Here is a 15,983-nt window from a genome sequence, read left to right as displayed (position 1 = left end):
AAGCACCAAACATTGCTGTTAATATGATTTACATTAATTGAATTTTATTTAATACTTTATGAAGTGTTTTCTTTAATAAATGACCTTTTAATACTAATATTAGATGTTATAAGTACTCAAGTTTGAGTACTTCAGGCTTCATTACAGAAGTGTGTGTGTGTGTGTGTGTGTGTGTGTGTGTGTGTAATGGGGGGCTATGCCTCTATGGCTGTTTCGTTACTTAGCACCCCCTCCTCTCCTTCAGTTGACAAACTCCTGCTTGCTCATACCTCATCTTTCCTGAAGCACCCCCATGACTTTGTCCCAACAACCATGCTCTGCAACATTTACTACAGTATTTAACACGGTTTAGTGTAATTCTCTATGTATCGATGTATTTCCCAAAATAGACCATGAGCTACTTGAGGGAAGGTATAGTATTTTGTTGTTATTTCCACCACATATTAAAAGGTTGGGCACATGGACATGTTCAATTAATGTTTGTTGACTACATTAACATGCAAATCTGCTACAGTGGTAGTGTTATACACTGTGCTCAGGGCTTGGCATCTGAAGCCAGATGGCCATGGTTCACAACCTGATTCCATTACTTTTAATATGTGTGATATTAGGTAAGTCATTTTACTTTTACTTTCTGGTGTCTCAATGTCTCACCAAAAAAATAAGGATTATAATAGTACTTATCTCAAAAGTTTGTCAAAGTATTAAAAGAGTTAGATCACATAGTGAATTTAGCACAATCCCTGGCAGTAGATAATATAATTGCAATTATTTCATTATTTTATCTACTATTCAAAAATAAAACAAAAACATTTGGAAAAGGGGCCTTTAAAGTGTTGGAAATGGCATCTCCTACAAAGGAAAGTTGGATATTATTTTGAGATAGGAGCAATGGGTTCATATTGGGACCAAATTAACAATAACCTGAAGAAACAGAATGATGGTCGACCATTTCCACTGCAAGTTTATAAACAGGTTCTTGGCATATGCCATTGAAATAAAAGACTGAATGCATTGCTTTTGGCTCAAACAAAATATAGCCAATAGTAATTGCTGTGAATATCTTGTCATTTGAAACATAAATTGAAAAATTACAAAAGGAAAACATTTTTATTTGTGATTATGGAGTTCATAGTTGGTGTAAAAGATTGGTTTAGATATTACTTGGGGTCTCACTTAGTCATCCAGGCTGGAGTGCAGTGGTTTGATCACAGCTCTGTGCCACCTCAAATTCCTGGGCTCAAGGGATCCTCTTGCCTCAGCCTCTTGAGTAGCTGGGACTACAGGCATGCACCACCATGCCCAGCTAATTTTTAAATTGTTTGTAGAGATGGGATCTCGCCATCTTGTCCAGGCTGGTCTTGAACTCCTGGGCTCAAGCAATCCTCCTGCCTTGGCTTCCCAAAGTGCTGAGATTATAGGCGTGAGCCACCGCACCCGGGCTTGGAATAGGTTTTAATATTAAATTTAAATTTTCTAGAATATTGTTATGAGGTATGACAGGAGCTTTCAGAAAGAATCCAATATAGTATTAACGTTTTCCCAAACTTTAAGAAGGCCACTTACAATTGTTTCTAATTATTTCAGAATTTGTTCTTTAGGGGAGTCTAGTAAGCTTTTGCACATAATTGTAAAAGGGAGGTGTTGTGGGTAGAATCATATGTGGCCTGGAAGACTTACGGGAAGAAAGGAAAACTGTAAGGTGATTAAAAGGTTAAAAATATTTAGCTTTCTAGACAAACATGCCACTAAATGAAATTTGCAAATGGTATGAACTCTGGGAGAAATCATATATGTAGATGCATAATGTATGCTATAGAAAGGTAAACATAAATAGTATTAAATTGTACGTCTCCTTAAAACTTTAAGTTGCATTGAAAAGCATTTCAGTCTCACAAAATATTCCTCTGTATTTTTGTGAGTGTGGGAAAGTAATCTGTTTGATGCATTTACTTATCAAGTGGTAAGTGACTTGATTCACTTTATAAAGGGACATTTACCATTGATGTAAAGAATTCCAGTTGAGGCAAGAATATATCCATCTCCCTGATCTGATAAAGGTTAGGCTCCAAAAATATATTCATTAAGTTAACATATCTTAAACTAAGTTTAATATAATACTTAATATATTCTAAGATTAGTATAACTAATATACATAATGGATTTTAAATATCTTCTTAACTTAGACCTTATGTATATTCTAAAAAAGGGGAAGAGGACTTAGAAGCTTTAGGAGCGAGGGCAAGGGCGAGATTATCCCAACTACCTACGACAGGAACTCTCTTTAGTATTTTAGGCTGTCATTAATTTTTAACACTTAATATACAAATGCTTAAGAGTGGCTTAGTTACATTCCAATGTGTTTTAATTCTTTCTTTGGGGTAATTCCTTATTCAGTATGTAGTGGCTCCAACTGAGCTGGAGACTTCAGATATTTTGTCTTTGGCTTTTTAAACAGGTTTTATATTAAATAAATTTCTTGTACTATTTTGGTTGCATACAGTGTGACTTTTGAGGTCAGAGGCCACAATAATTTATCCTCACCAGAGTAGCTAATTTTAACTTCTGTTTATTTTTTGTTAACGATGCTTTTAGTTTACTGATATTAATTTTTTTGGTAATGATGAACTCTTGCATTTCCTCTGGTAGAGAGTAAAATGTTTCAAGTTAGATGATTACCTGCTTTGTAAAACTTTCCCTTTGACCCAATTATTTCTTACATTGCTCAGTATTCAACTTTTACAGAATTTGGTCAAATATGTATGCAGTAATATTAATAGATAATGGTAACCAAAATGATGAGGACATATTGGTGTGATGTAAGGGTAAAGCCCCCCATTCTGGCATCCGGTGGAATATGTGAATTGCTGTTTTCCTAACTTTTGGAGAATAATTCTCATGTGCCCTATGACATATAGAACATGGTTTGGTACTGTTGAGAGATGAGAAATTTTCATAATTCAAATGTAAATCATACCATTGATTATATCACATTTGTTTAGAGCACAAGTCTTTAAACAAACAACAAACAAACAAACTCACTAGCAATGGCAGGTTTCATGGTGAACTAAGTTTAGTAAATGCGTATGTTACCCCATTCTTGGAGATTTGTAATGCATATTAATATAGTGAAAACTCTGATAACTTGCCCCAGTAAACAAAATTAAAAACTTCAGGAATCTGTCAGGTTCTTCCACAAAACATACATATGCTTAGTAGTTTAATTTGAACACAGAACCTTTTAATTAAAATATACTTTAACTTTTTCCCCAGGGAACATTTGTATTTTGCATATTTGTGTATGTATTTATTCATTTGGTGTACTGAATTACCTGCCATGTTAATAGTTGAGAGAGTGATTTTGTGCTTGTGAGCCAATAAGCTGAAAGTGCTCGCAAGGTGTCCACTGGTGATATTTGTAAGCACGTGCCCCATGGACCTCTGTATTTTGGTGAGTGTGGGAAAGTAATCTGTTTGATGCATTAGTTCATAGTCTGTTTGTACTGAGAAGTGCACATGACTGGGACACACAACTACACAGAGAACACTAAAAGTCCAAACAAATGTGGAACATGAGAATGAAAACATGTTCACATTAGTCATCATTTTAAAAAGCGTATCCCTCAAAGCTTTACCAGCAATAGGAAAAAATTTGCATTAGAAGGGAAAATAATGTTAATCATATAGCTTCTGGATTATTTGGATTGTTGCCTCTCAGGAAACTGAAAAAAGGCAAAGTTCAACTAACAAGTTAACAACATCTTTCTAAGGGAAAACTATGCATGATAAACTGAGGATTCCAAATCAGCCGCTTCTTTTGGTGAAAGATTGATATACATACATTAATCTTAGGAGGTCCTTTATATCCTTTTGTGTGGAGGGGTCTATTTCCTGAGGTTTATTTAATCTAGACGATGTCAATGATTATTTGTACTTTTCATAGTTTATAGTTCTCACAAGGATAACATTTTTGTTTATAATCATCTGCTTTTTAGCAGATATTTTAGAACTCAAATGGAAAGGAAAGATTAAAAGGACAATTATATGTGGTTAATGATATGAGATAGAGGCAAACTTCAGGCACTAATAAAGTTTAGCCAGGGTCATGATTTGTCCACAATGAAGTCTCTGAAAAATATGATCCAAGTTGTTGAAGTCAAATTAGTTTTAAAAGTTTGTTTTATGTTGGGGTGCGGTGGCTCACACTGTAATTCCAATGCTTTGGGAGGCTGAAGCGGGTGGATAGCTTGAGCCCAGGAATTTGAGACCAGCCTGGGCAATATGGTGAAACTCGCTCTTTACAAAAAGTACAAAAATCAGCTAGGCATAGTGGTGTGTGCCTGTAGTCCCAGCTACTCAGGAGGCTGAGCGGGGAGGATCACCTGAGCCCAAGGAGGTCGAGGACGCAGTGAGCTGTGATCACATCACGGCACTCCAACCTGAGCAACAGAGTGAGACCTTGTGTCAAAAAACAAAAAAGTTTGTTTTTATGTTTTAAACATAATGTATGTTTATGACAGAGAAACGAAAATCTTCATATGTAAAAAAAAAGTAACTCTCCATTCAGAGTTCAAAGATAAGCATTCAATATTTTAGCATATTTCCTTTCAGTCTTTTTTTCTGTGTATTTATTGCTTCTTTTACTTGATTTCTCTCTCGTGTGCTCTGATACGTCCATATCTGCAGGTTCGTATCTTGCTTTTTCATGTTACTTAGAACGTAAGCATTCCTCTATGTTACCATAAACTTATAAACATGACTCTTCATGATTCCATAATGTTCAAGTGGCTATGCAAATCATTAAGCAAATTGTAACTTTCCCATCAGAAATAAATTATTTATATGTGTATATATATAAAATGTATAATATAAACATACATACATATATAAAGTTTACAAACCTCTTGGTTTTGTAGGAGCAGTTTCCTAGAAAAAAATATGCAGAATATAACCACAGAGTTGGAACTTTCCTTGGGTAAATAGATCGGAGAGGGCCAATGAACTCTTGCAGATCAGCAGAGCAAGTTGCTTTCACTCGTAAATGCTTGTTTGTGTCCCAGGATTAATCTCAGTGCTCATTTGCTGCCATGTATCCTTCTGCTGCACTTACCCCACAGATTATTTAATTTTATTGTCCTTCTTATAGAAGGGCTTGTGTCTTTATTATTGAAACCCTAATGTCTAGCCCTGTGCTTATATACAGTAGCTCTTTTCTCTTGGATAAATGAATGAATGAATGAATGGTTGAATGGAACTTTTCTTTCCTTTCTCCAGGCAGGTAGGATTTGGACTTAAAATTTCTGCTGGGCAGCTACTTTCACATTTTCCAATGTGTAGACACCACAGTTTTTGTTTTTGTTTTTCTGAATTTTATTTGTTTCTCTGCCCCAACTCTTAGAAAGAGAATTAAGCTTAATTTCTCAAAAACTACTGAAGAGATTAACAAAAGATGATGTCCACAAAGAAGATTGGGTATTGAAAATTCTATAAAGTACTCTAACATCTCTTGCTCTTTTGCACTAAGCTTCTTTATTAATTACTATCACTTTTGTTAAGTTCAATTTTGACTTCACCTTAAATAAAAACAATAAATGGACCTGGAAAAGTTAGTAAACATTATACAGTTGTAGGAGAGAGACTGAAATTAGCATGAGATTGATTTAGTGTTATAAACTAAGGAAAGAAGACCCCCCTGGCGATCTGTCTGTGTGTGGCGGGTTGGGAATGGGAGTGGGTGGGAAAGCTTTTTATTTAGAGCAGGAGAAAGTGTGCTTGGATGAGTTCCCTAGTGTTTGGGATATTAAATGTGGATGTGGACATCTCTAAGCTATTGCTTTCCTCTTTTAATGCAGATGTTTGAAAATACTAAAGCCTGTACTAAGGCTAATGCATGAAGCTGGCAAAAACAATTACCAAAATCATAAATTGTGATTTTATTCAAGCTATTAAGTGTAATTATTTAAGTGAGGTCTTCCGTTTGATTAGAGCTAGGAGAGTTCAGCTTGCTCTAATCCTCTGAGATAGAAATGGGTCGCTCTTATAGAAAATGATGGGTTGATAGTGGCTACTATTGAGATAATTGAACATTCCAGAAGAAAATGCTTTTTTCATTGTTTCGCTTCCTCTTTTCAGTTAAGTTTTTGTTTTTCTAAGTATTTTCTTTTTAAGAATAACTTATTTCTAACAAAGATACAAACCACTTCTTAAAGAAATCCTGATTTAATCAAGTTTTCTAAGTTAGGTAGCTTGGTCAAGTCTACACCTTCTAGTAAATTGGTAGAGCCAGTATCACAGCTGGATCAATCCAGGCAATAAAATCTGTGATTTTGGCCAGAGTATTACTCATGTTCTCTTGGAGGTTCCCTAAAATGCCTTTGAAAGAAATTTAAATATTCAATTATTTTACAGTTATCTTCCCTGAAGTATTCAAATCACCTAGGAGTTAATGACCAGGATTGCATAAGGATAAAATATCAAGCCTGTCAATAAGGGAACCTAACTGTAGGTCGTGAAGGGATAGAGAAAAGTCTTGTTAATAAATAAATTTTCCAACTTCTCCTCAGCCAAGAAGTTGGGAATAACTCCAATGAGAGGTTCATAGTTGTTGTCCTGTTCTCAGGCAAAAGAGTAAGTGATTTACTTGTCCCTACAAGTATTTTCTTTCAGTCCCTTTCATTCTTCGCAAAGGTATCCCAAGAGCTTGCTCTCGCCTAATTGAAAGTAGTCCCCAGTAGGGTGTTAGCTGATGGCTTTAGGGTGCTACCACTACCAAGAGTATTTGCATTTTAGTGAAAGGTTTTAAAAGAACTTAAAGCTTAAAGACTGAAAGCAATAAATCTCTATTGGTGGAATTTGAGGCAATGTGATAGATTGGGCAGGAGATATCTGTGGTGAAAGGAGCCCACCGGGTCTATTCTAATCACAGCGTGAATTAAAGTGTTCCTATTTAGTAGCCTCACTTCTACTTCCAGAGTGAGGGCTGTGGGGACAATTCCTGTGGCCAGAATAATAAAGTACTCCTAAGTAGTTTGATTTTCTTTAAAATCAAAACAAGTTAAAGGGCTATACATTTCAAATCTTTTAACTTCCTTGTTCTTTCCCACTTTTTCTGTAGCATCTTGCTTGAGATTTCCCAAACCCTCTATTCTATTTTCTCTGGGCTTGAGAAGTATATTTAGCATTACGTTTCGACTTAGAGTTTCAAACTCTTTCTGTGCCTTACTTTTCATTTCTTGGAAACTTTATGACCCTGGAATTGATAAGGTAGTATACTTGAGGGATTTGGAAGACATGGCTTTACAAATAGGGTTATTATTATTATTTTTATTATTTTACTATATAGAGTGAACCAGACACTGAGCTACATTTTAAGGACACACAGATATATTTTGTGCAATTTCTGTCAAGTAGCCTTGGGAGATAAACAAATAATCCGATTATTGCAATCAGTGCAGGAAGAATTATAGGTTCCCCATGCTCTACCGTAGAGCACAGAAAAAATACTAACTGGAAGTGGTTGGTAAGAAGGATGATTAAAGTTTAGGCAGGTTTAGTCAGATAAAACAGGAATGAGGATTGGTTGGCATAGAAAAGGGCTTTGATGGCAAAGGAGGCAGCATCTTTAAAGACAGTGTAATAGGAGACCAGAGCCACTCAGGAAACTGTTAAGAAACTGAGTAGGGCCAAATATAAGCTATGAATGTAGGAATAAAGTGTTGAAATTGGAAAAGCCATCAGGGACCAAATATTGAAATGGCTTTGATGCCATTTCAAGGATTGTGAATCCAGTAGGGAACCACTGATATCTTTAAGCAAATGGAAAGCAAGGTCAAATTTGCATTTTATAAAAATCCTTCTGGAAATAGCATGGAGAGTTGTTTAGACTCTGGACTCTAGACTCTGGAGTGGGACAAAATTGAATGTGTGTCTTGGGAAGAGTTTGGAAAGCTGTAACCATGTATCAAGAAATGAGGGATTGATCTGGAAGGTAGGAGTGGGGATATAGAAGAGAAAATAGATTAGAAAGATAACCTCAGAAAGATAATATTTGAGTATACAAAAGAAGGAAAAGACACAAGTGACTCCTGGATTTTTGGCTTAGTCGGTTAGATTCCATTTCGCTGAACCAGGGGAAAGCAAAATAGGTTTTAATGGGATAGATGCTGAGTTCAGATTTAGACAGGCTGAGTCTTAGATTATTATAGAACATCCGAGCAGAGATTTCCAGCACATAAGCATTCATCTGTCTGAATCCCAGGAGAAAGATATGGGCTATAGATATATATTTAGCCCTTAGCCCTTAGCATCTAAGTGATGCTAATAGAAGAGATCACTCAAGGAAAATGGATACTATCAGAGGGCTGTTGATTGACCACAGACAACTAACAAGAGTTAAAAAGCCAACTGAGAATGAGGAGTAATCATGAGAAAGTAATAATAAGAGGAAGTAGCTTGAGGGATACTTCAAGAACAATAAGCACGACAATATCCCTATTGGTTAACAAAACAGAAAGACAAGCAAACAGTCTTGCTCTTTTTCCAACATCCTCCAGGATCTAGCCCTAGGCAATAACTCTGAAAGTCTCAATCACTGCTCCTCTTCCTATTTGACTTGTTTCAGCTCATTTGAAACAATCCTGTATATCCATACATTTTTCATGGTTTCATTTATTTCTCACATTCTCACTGGAGTGTAATTTTCTTTTATTCTTTTCTTCTCCATGCTTAATTCTTCTTCAGAATTGTCTTCTAATGTTCCCGCTGCCTTCTTCCTTCCTATGACATGGTAGTATCATCATCCATCCTAACTTCCAATTAGTATTCAGATTGCAACTTTCTTATGGGATTTAGCACTTTACACTTTGCATCATAGTTGTTTATGCACCAGATTCTTCCCCTTTGGCAAGAATACAAACTTCTGAAGTCTGAGAACCCATTCTCCTAAATTAGCCTCCATAGTGCACCTCTTTGAAAACAGCAGGTACTTAATAATTATTTGCTCAATGACCACAAACATTACCTACCTAAATTAAATAGATAACATCTTTGAATCTTCTGATAAGTCTAGGGATCTCAGCCAAGGCAAAACATGAAAATGCTTATTTATGAGGCTGTATCTGTTAGTTTTGAAATATCTAGGCATGTTTTGGCCAAATAAATGATGGGAGAGCATTTCATAAAGCACATTTATGATACAGAGGCAGAAAGTGAAAACACAATGCTAAAACTTTGTTTTCAAAAACTGTAATATTATATACTTTAGGTTGTTTTCCATTAATGATTACCAATAGCTGTCTCTACCTCTGCTTATAATTGTAATAATTAATCTTGTGCAATGGACATGTAAAGTACAGTACTGCTAAAACACAAGGTATTTTTATTTATCCTAAAGGTACATATGAGATGCTACACTGGCAGTTCCTTAATGATATCCTACAAATAATCCTAAGCCTTTCAAGTATATTTTAGTATATTAAAAGTAAGGGAACTTAGTGGGGGATGTTCACTTAAATAGAATAAGGGTTAAATGATAACTTGACTTATCTTTTAAATGACAAAAAATAAAGAAATTGCAAGACCTTTTCACACATTAGATATGTATTGTCATTTATCATCTAGATATCAGGCTAGCAGTGCGAAGTAATAAAACATATCATCGAAAAATGTGCTATAGGTCTGAATCACTCTTTCATTCCACCTCCCAGCTAACTGTAGTATTAAATCAAACAAGCAGAACATTTCCTTAGGCAGCCATTGCCTTTTAATTTCCTGAAGAACCTTAAAATATCATTCATTACAAGTACTACACATATTTGGTTTTTAAAAGTCTCATAAATCAATAGCAGGCTGACTGTAATAATTATTACAAGTTAGTGCATAATTTTCGTGCTGAAGGCTGCATGCAGAACTTTAGCATATGCAAACGAGGCAATTCAAACTGTGTATAGATATTAATATGAAGAAGCAGGTAACGAGGTGCAGGCTATGAATTATGCATCAGGAGTGGCTGATCTTCAATGAGGAAAATGAATTCAGCATGTAATCTAATTAGTGATGGAAGTCTATTACATCTAACTGCAAAAGCAACCGTCCTTGAAACAAATTTATTTACAGTCCATGTTACCACTTGAAACAACTTTGAAATGATGTGTAAGACAATAGCTTAATTGTAAAAATTTTTTGTTTGTTTGTTTCAGTTCTAGACCTGGAAGGCCTCCTAAGAGGACTCAGAGTGTCACCTCCCCAGAGAACTCTCACATCATGCCGCATTCTGTCCCTGGTCTCATGTCTCCTGGGATAATTCCACCAACAGGTAAGACTGCTATTCACTTATGCCAAAAAATATTAAAAATCAGCCAATGTCATCGCTTTTGTATATATCTGTGGTGACATCGATATTTACACACATCAATTATATTTTGTGCACACTAAGATAATGTTACTGAGATAATTTATTTCAAAACTGCATTATGATTACCATCTTTTCTTTATTTAAAATAAAATAAAGGCTGAACTGAGCACAGTGCTAGAAATTATTTTAATTAATCCTACCACAAATATCAAACATCAAATTATTTTTCCTATTTTCTTATTAAGGAATCAAAGTTCAGAGAAAATCAGTGACTTTCTCAAGGTCACTCAGCTGTAGCTGTCAGTGGTTATTCAAACCCAGGTCTTTGGATTTTAAACTTGTTTAGCATTCCAGAAATTGATAGACATGCATCCAAACAAAAGACAGTAACTGTACTGAATAGAAATGTCTCGTAATTTTTCACAAACTAATACGTTTCTATTAGAACCCATTTGAAAGATGTTTATTTCTAGAATTTTGAAAATGTATAAGTAAAAGAATAGTCTTGACCTCATAAGCTCCATACCATAAAGAAATTTCATAATGCACTGGAGCAAAATTAATTCGTTTGATTTCCACCACCTGAATGGGTTCATTAATTAGATTATTTACATAAACATATGTTTGCCCATCTTTATTGTTTCATCAGGAAATGAGCCAGATCCATGAGCAAATTAAAATATTGCTGATATTATTATATAATATATAATATTTATATTAATGATTTTCTTTATCATATGTATATTAAGGAAATATACATAGGAACATATAAATGTCATGTATTATAATACAGCTGATACAAGAAAGGTAATCAGGCAAGATGAGAGTTTTTCTTTTTTCTCTAAATTCCTGTATCAGTATTGTATTTTTCTTTGTAACGTTTGTCTTTCTGTGTGCTCTAATATAATCATGGATTAATCTTATTTCATATGTCATAATTGGGTGGAAGTTTCTTGACATCAATGACTGTCTCTAACTCATCTTCATTTTTGCAGTAATGTCTAAACAGTTCATTCACCTTTGTGGATATTTAACAAAAATCATTGAGTTTAATTTGTAGCTATTTCAGCTATTTGTTCATTTTATATATTTAATATTTTTTTCAGCAAGGCCTCAATAATTTTAATTTTAACTTTAATTTTTGTTTTTAAGACAAAGAGTCTCCCTCTATTACCTGGGTTGTAATGCAGTCGCTCAGTCATGGCTCACTGCAGCCTGGACCTCCTGAGCTCAAGAGATCCTCCCACCTCAGCCTTCTGAGTAGCTAGAACTACAGGCACAGGCCACCATGCCTGGCTAATTTTTGTATTTTTTTTCTAGAGATGGGGTTTCTTCATGTTGCCCTGTCTGGTCTTGAACACTTGGACTCAAGTGACCCATCTGCCTTGGCCTTCCAAAGTTCCTGGATTACGGGCATGAGCCACCATACCCAGCCACCAAAGGTTTTTAATAGTAAATAATTGAAAATTCCATGAAAATATTTTTATACTAATTTCATGCATGAAAAATTGAGATATAGAAAAATGAAATCAATAGCTGAAAACTGCCCAATTTCAAGGCGACTATCATCATCTTAATTTATTTAGTCATGTTTTTCAAGTAACTGAATCCTACTGCCTGATATTCTAATTCCAATTTGAGATTTGGAAAAATCAAATAGGTAGTACGTTGTTAATCCTTGCTCATTTATGTTTAACTGAATGATAAAGATTTCTGTTTAGAAAATTTGGGACTTGGGAATTACATAGGAAAATCTTTTATACTACATATGAAAATCTTAACTTCTCTTTTCCGTTTTTTTTTTTGTTGTTGTTGTTTGAGACGGAGTCTCGCTCTGTCACCAGGCTGGAGTGCAGTGGCACGATCTTGGCTGCCTTAGCCTCTGGAGTAGGTGGGATCACGGGCATGTGCCATTACGCCCGAATTTTTTTTTGTATTTTAGTAGAGACGGAGTTTCACCATGTTGGCCAGGATGGTCTCGATCTCCTGACCTCATGATCCATCTGCCTCGGCCTCCCAAAGTGCTGGAATTACAGGCGTGAGCCACTGCGCCTGGCCAACTTTTCATGTTTTATAGCTGAAAGACTCAAGTGTGAAATAAAAAAGACCTCAGAGTCTTTGTGACATAATTAACCTCTCAATGAACCATGTTTCTGAGGTTTTTTTTTTAAATAACCATTTTAATAATCATTTTTTCTGTATTTAGTAAACTTGTGTTGACTCTGAATTGTTACTTACTCACAGTTATAAGAGAAAAAAATGTATCCTAGATTGTATTCATATTATAATAGGGAAGATTTGTCTGCCCATATTTAATCTTTTAAGATGAAGATGATACATAGTTCATTACCAAAGTAATGATTAAATAAGATGATACCATGAAAATGTAAATAGCAACACCTCACATAATTAATACCATCAAGTAACTTTCGGGTAAGTAAGTGGAGTTTCTAAATAAAGGAAGGTCATATTCCAAAGTCCCAACTCAAAATATTAAATTATTTTTTGAAAGAACTCTTTCTGAAATGTATTATGCACTTGCCGGCTTGGTGAACAGAGACACCGAAGATACTTTAAATTTGGTCTTTCATTTTTAAAGTACGATCATTTTCTGTATTTCAATCACTGTGCCTTCTCAGACATTCTACTTTTGTTCTTTCCTATATGTTTTGAACCCAGAAACCAGGACTTCTGTCAAGCTAAGCATTATATCGAAAAAAGACCTTAAGCAGCCATGTTCTAAAGAAGAATGAGGAAATGGAGGCTCATTAGGAGCATAAACTGGATTAGAAAGGGGATGTTAGGCTGGGCCCGGGGTTCAGGCCTACAATCCCCGCACTTGGAGAGGCTGAGGCAGGAGGATTGCTTGAAGCTAGGAGTTCCAGACCAGCCTGGGCAACATAGCAAGGTTTAGTCTCTACCAAAAATCAAAACAATTTAGCTGTGTGTGGTGGCCTGTGCCTGTAGTCCCAGCTACTGGAGTGGTTGAGGCAGGAGGATCACTTGAACCTGGGAGATCCCGGTTTGTGGTGAGCTGTGATTGTACCACTGCATTCAAGCCTGGGCAACAGAAAGAGACCCTGTCTGAAAGAAAAAAAAAGAAAGAGAGAAGGAAAGAGAGAGAAAGGAAGAAAAAAAGGAAGGAAGGAAGGAAGGAAGAAGGGAGGGAGGGAGGGAGGGAGGCAGGGAGGGAGTTAGTTTAGTGCCCTGTAGACCTCAGCAAATTGCTTTAGAACAGGGTGTGTGAGCCAGCTCACTACTATTTTGCTTACTTTCAACTTTTAAACATTAGTCCAAAGATTTTAGGTTGCCAGAAGTTTGACTATTTCACATGAATGGCGTTACCTTCATATATTCAGTATGATTTCTCTTTTTATGTAAAATTTTTCTAGATGCAGAAGTTTAGATTTTAGGGAATACAGAGTAATGTCTTCATATACTGGGGAACATATCTTTACTGTCTTAAAACATTAACTGGAAATCTAATGATCCTAAATACATTTTATAATTCTCAAGAAGTATATAACATCTTTCTCCCAGAACAGTCTACCGAATGCTTTAGTGTATTTGGGGAATATGACTAAATATGATTATATAAACTTTTAAATTTGCAGGACTTTATTTATGTACTTTTGTATTCTGAGAAGTAACATTTGAAAACGATAAAAAGATGTAAATATATCTTCAAGGTTGCCTAACTTTGTCCTGTGAAAAGAAAACAGATTAATTTAGATAAATTTATAAATACCTATTGATTGGCTAGGGGGCGGTGGCTGATGCCTGTAATCTCAGCACTTTGGGAGGCTGAGACAGGCGGATCATGAGGTCAAGAGATCTAGACCATCCTGGCCAACATGGTGAAACCCCATCTCCACTAAAAATACAAAAATTAGCTGGACATGGTGGTGGGCGCCTGTAATCCTAAGTACTTGGGATGCTGAGGCAGGAGAATCGCTTGAACTTGGGAGGCAAAGTTTGCAGTGAGCCGAGATCGCACCACTGCACTCCAGCCTGATGACAGAGTGAGACTCTGTCTCAAAAACAAAACAAAACAAAACAAAACAAAAAACCAAACAAAAAAACACCTATTGATTCAGTCCTAATCATTCTTTTATTGTTTCTTTTCAAGAATTGAACATTGGAGTTAAATAATAGTTTTCCCTGGGTGCATTTGTTTTCTTAGGAAAAAAAAGACTTTTTTTTTTTTTTTAAATGTATTTTCCCAGTCTTAATATTAAGTATTTAGGTATCTATACTTGAAACAAAAACAAAAATAAATACAAAACAAAACAACAAACTTTGAGATTGCTTGTGGAATTTTTATGTGTTATTTTGGCTGCTTGAGTGGGCTTGTGTGTAACCTTAGAAGGGGCGTGGGCAGATGGTGATAATTTCTACAAGTTATGGTTGTCACCGGATGCCATAGCAACCAGAAGTTGAAGTTAATGAAAGAAAGAAAGTTCTTTGTAGAGTCACACAAGGCAATACCTCCTGCTGTGGTCACTGCATTTATTTTGACTGAGCACTTGTCATAAATCATTTTTGATAATAACTACCAGTTTGAAATAATTCATCCTAGCAACAGAATTCCAATAACATTCATACTTTTTATAAGATGATGTCTATTTAAAATTAAGAAAGGGGTTATTTAGGAATTCAAAATACTCCCCTCTTGTCCAGGAATGAAATTTGGATAGTGTATTTGCCAACTTTCTGATTTCATCTTTAAGTCAGTATGCAAATTAATTTTGAAATACAATTTTCATAAAAATACTAAGAATTAATTGAGTCCTCAGTATTTGCCTTTGACATATAAAAATTATTTAGTATCTTAAAAGTACACTCAAATTAAATGAATGAATGATTTATAGTTTTGTCTGTTGGATATGTCTTTTCCCTCACTGTGATCTTGTAGACATATAACTAATACGTATTCAGGGTAAAGAAAGCAATTCTACACACATACCTTATGCTTAAACGGTAAGAATTTATAACTTGCAAATTTATCACTTTGGAAAAAATACTGGACTGGGGCAATATTAATCTAGAATTAATCCCATTGAAACATTTTTATCTTTAAAAAAATTTAGAGAAAAATGTTCTCATGTGGTGAATTCATAAACATATTTCAAATTTAATGTTCTTTTTTTCTACTAAATAGTAAACAGCAACAATATCTAAACAACCTCTTTTGTAATATTAGCATTTGTAATAGTTTAAATGCATTAAACATTTCAGCTTCTCAGGAGAAAATTTACAATGTAAAACTGTGCCTAGGCTGGGCACGTGGCTCATGCCTGTAATCCCAGAACTTTGGGGGGCCAAGGTGGGTGGATCACCTGAGGTCAGGAGTTCGAGACCAGCCTGGCCAACATGGTGAAACCCCATCTCTACTAAAATTACAAAAATTAGCTGGGCGTGGTGGCAGGTGCCTGTAATTCCAGCTACTCAAGAGGCTGAGGCAGGAGAATCGCCTGAACTCGGAAAGAGGAGGTTACAGTGAGCCGAGATCACACCATGGCACTCAAGTCTGGACAAGAGAACAACACTCCATCTCAACAAAAAGAAAATTGTGCCTTGTATGTTGAGAAGTTTATTATAATAAATGCTCTGTATTTCATTGGGATACTCA

At 35.4% G+C, this 15,983-nt stretch overlaps 1 protein-coding gene across 2 annotated transcripts in view; it reads left to right on the top strand.

Annotated features, from left to right (window-relative positions):
* DACH1 (dachshund family transcription factor 1) overlaps positions 1 to 15,983 on the top strand; it is a 428,688-nt gene that overhangs the window by 173,495 nt on the left and 239,210 nt on the right. For both annotated transcript variants that reach the window (XM_055359454.2, XM_031001245.3), the window contains exon 2: positions 10,197 to 10,312. In XM_055359454.2, coding sequence (XP_055215429.1) covers positions 10,197 to 10,312 — 116 coding nt within the window. The remainder of the gene's footprint in view (positions 1 to 10,196; positions 10,313 to 15,983) is intronic.

This window comes from Gorilla gorilla, chromosome 14, assembly GCF_029281585.2.
Source record: "Gorilla gorilla gorilla isolate KB3781 chromosome 14, NHGRI_mGorGor1-v2.1_pri, whole genome shotgun sequence".
Lineage (NCBI taxonomy): Eukaryota > Metazoa > Chordata > Mammalia > Primates > Hominidae > Gorilla > Gorilla gorilla.
This window is presented reverse-complemented; position numbering and strand designations above follow the sequence as displayed.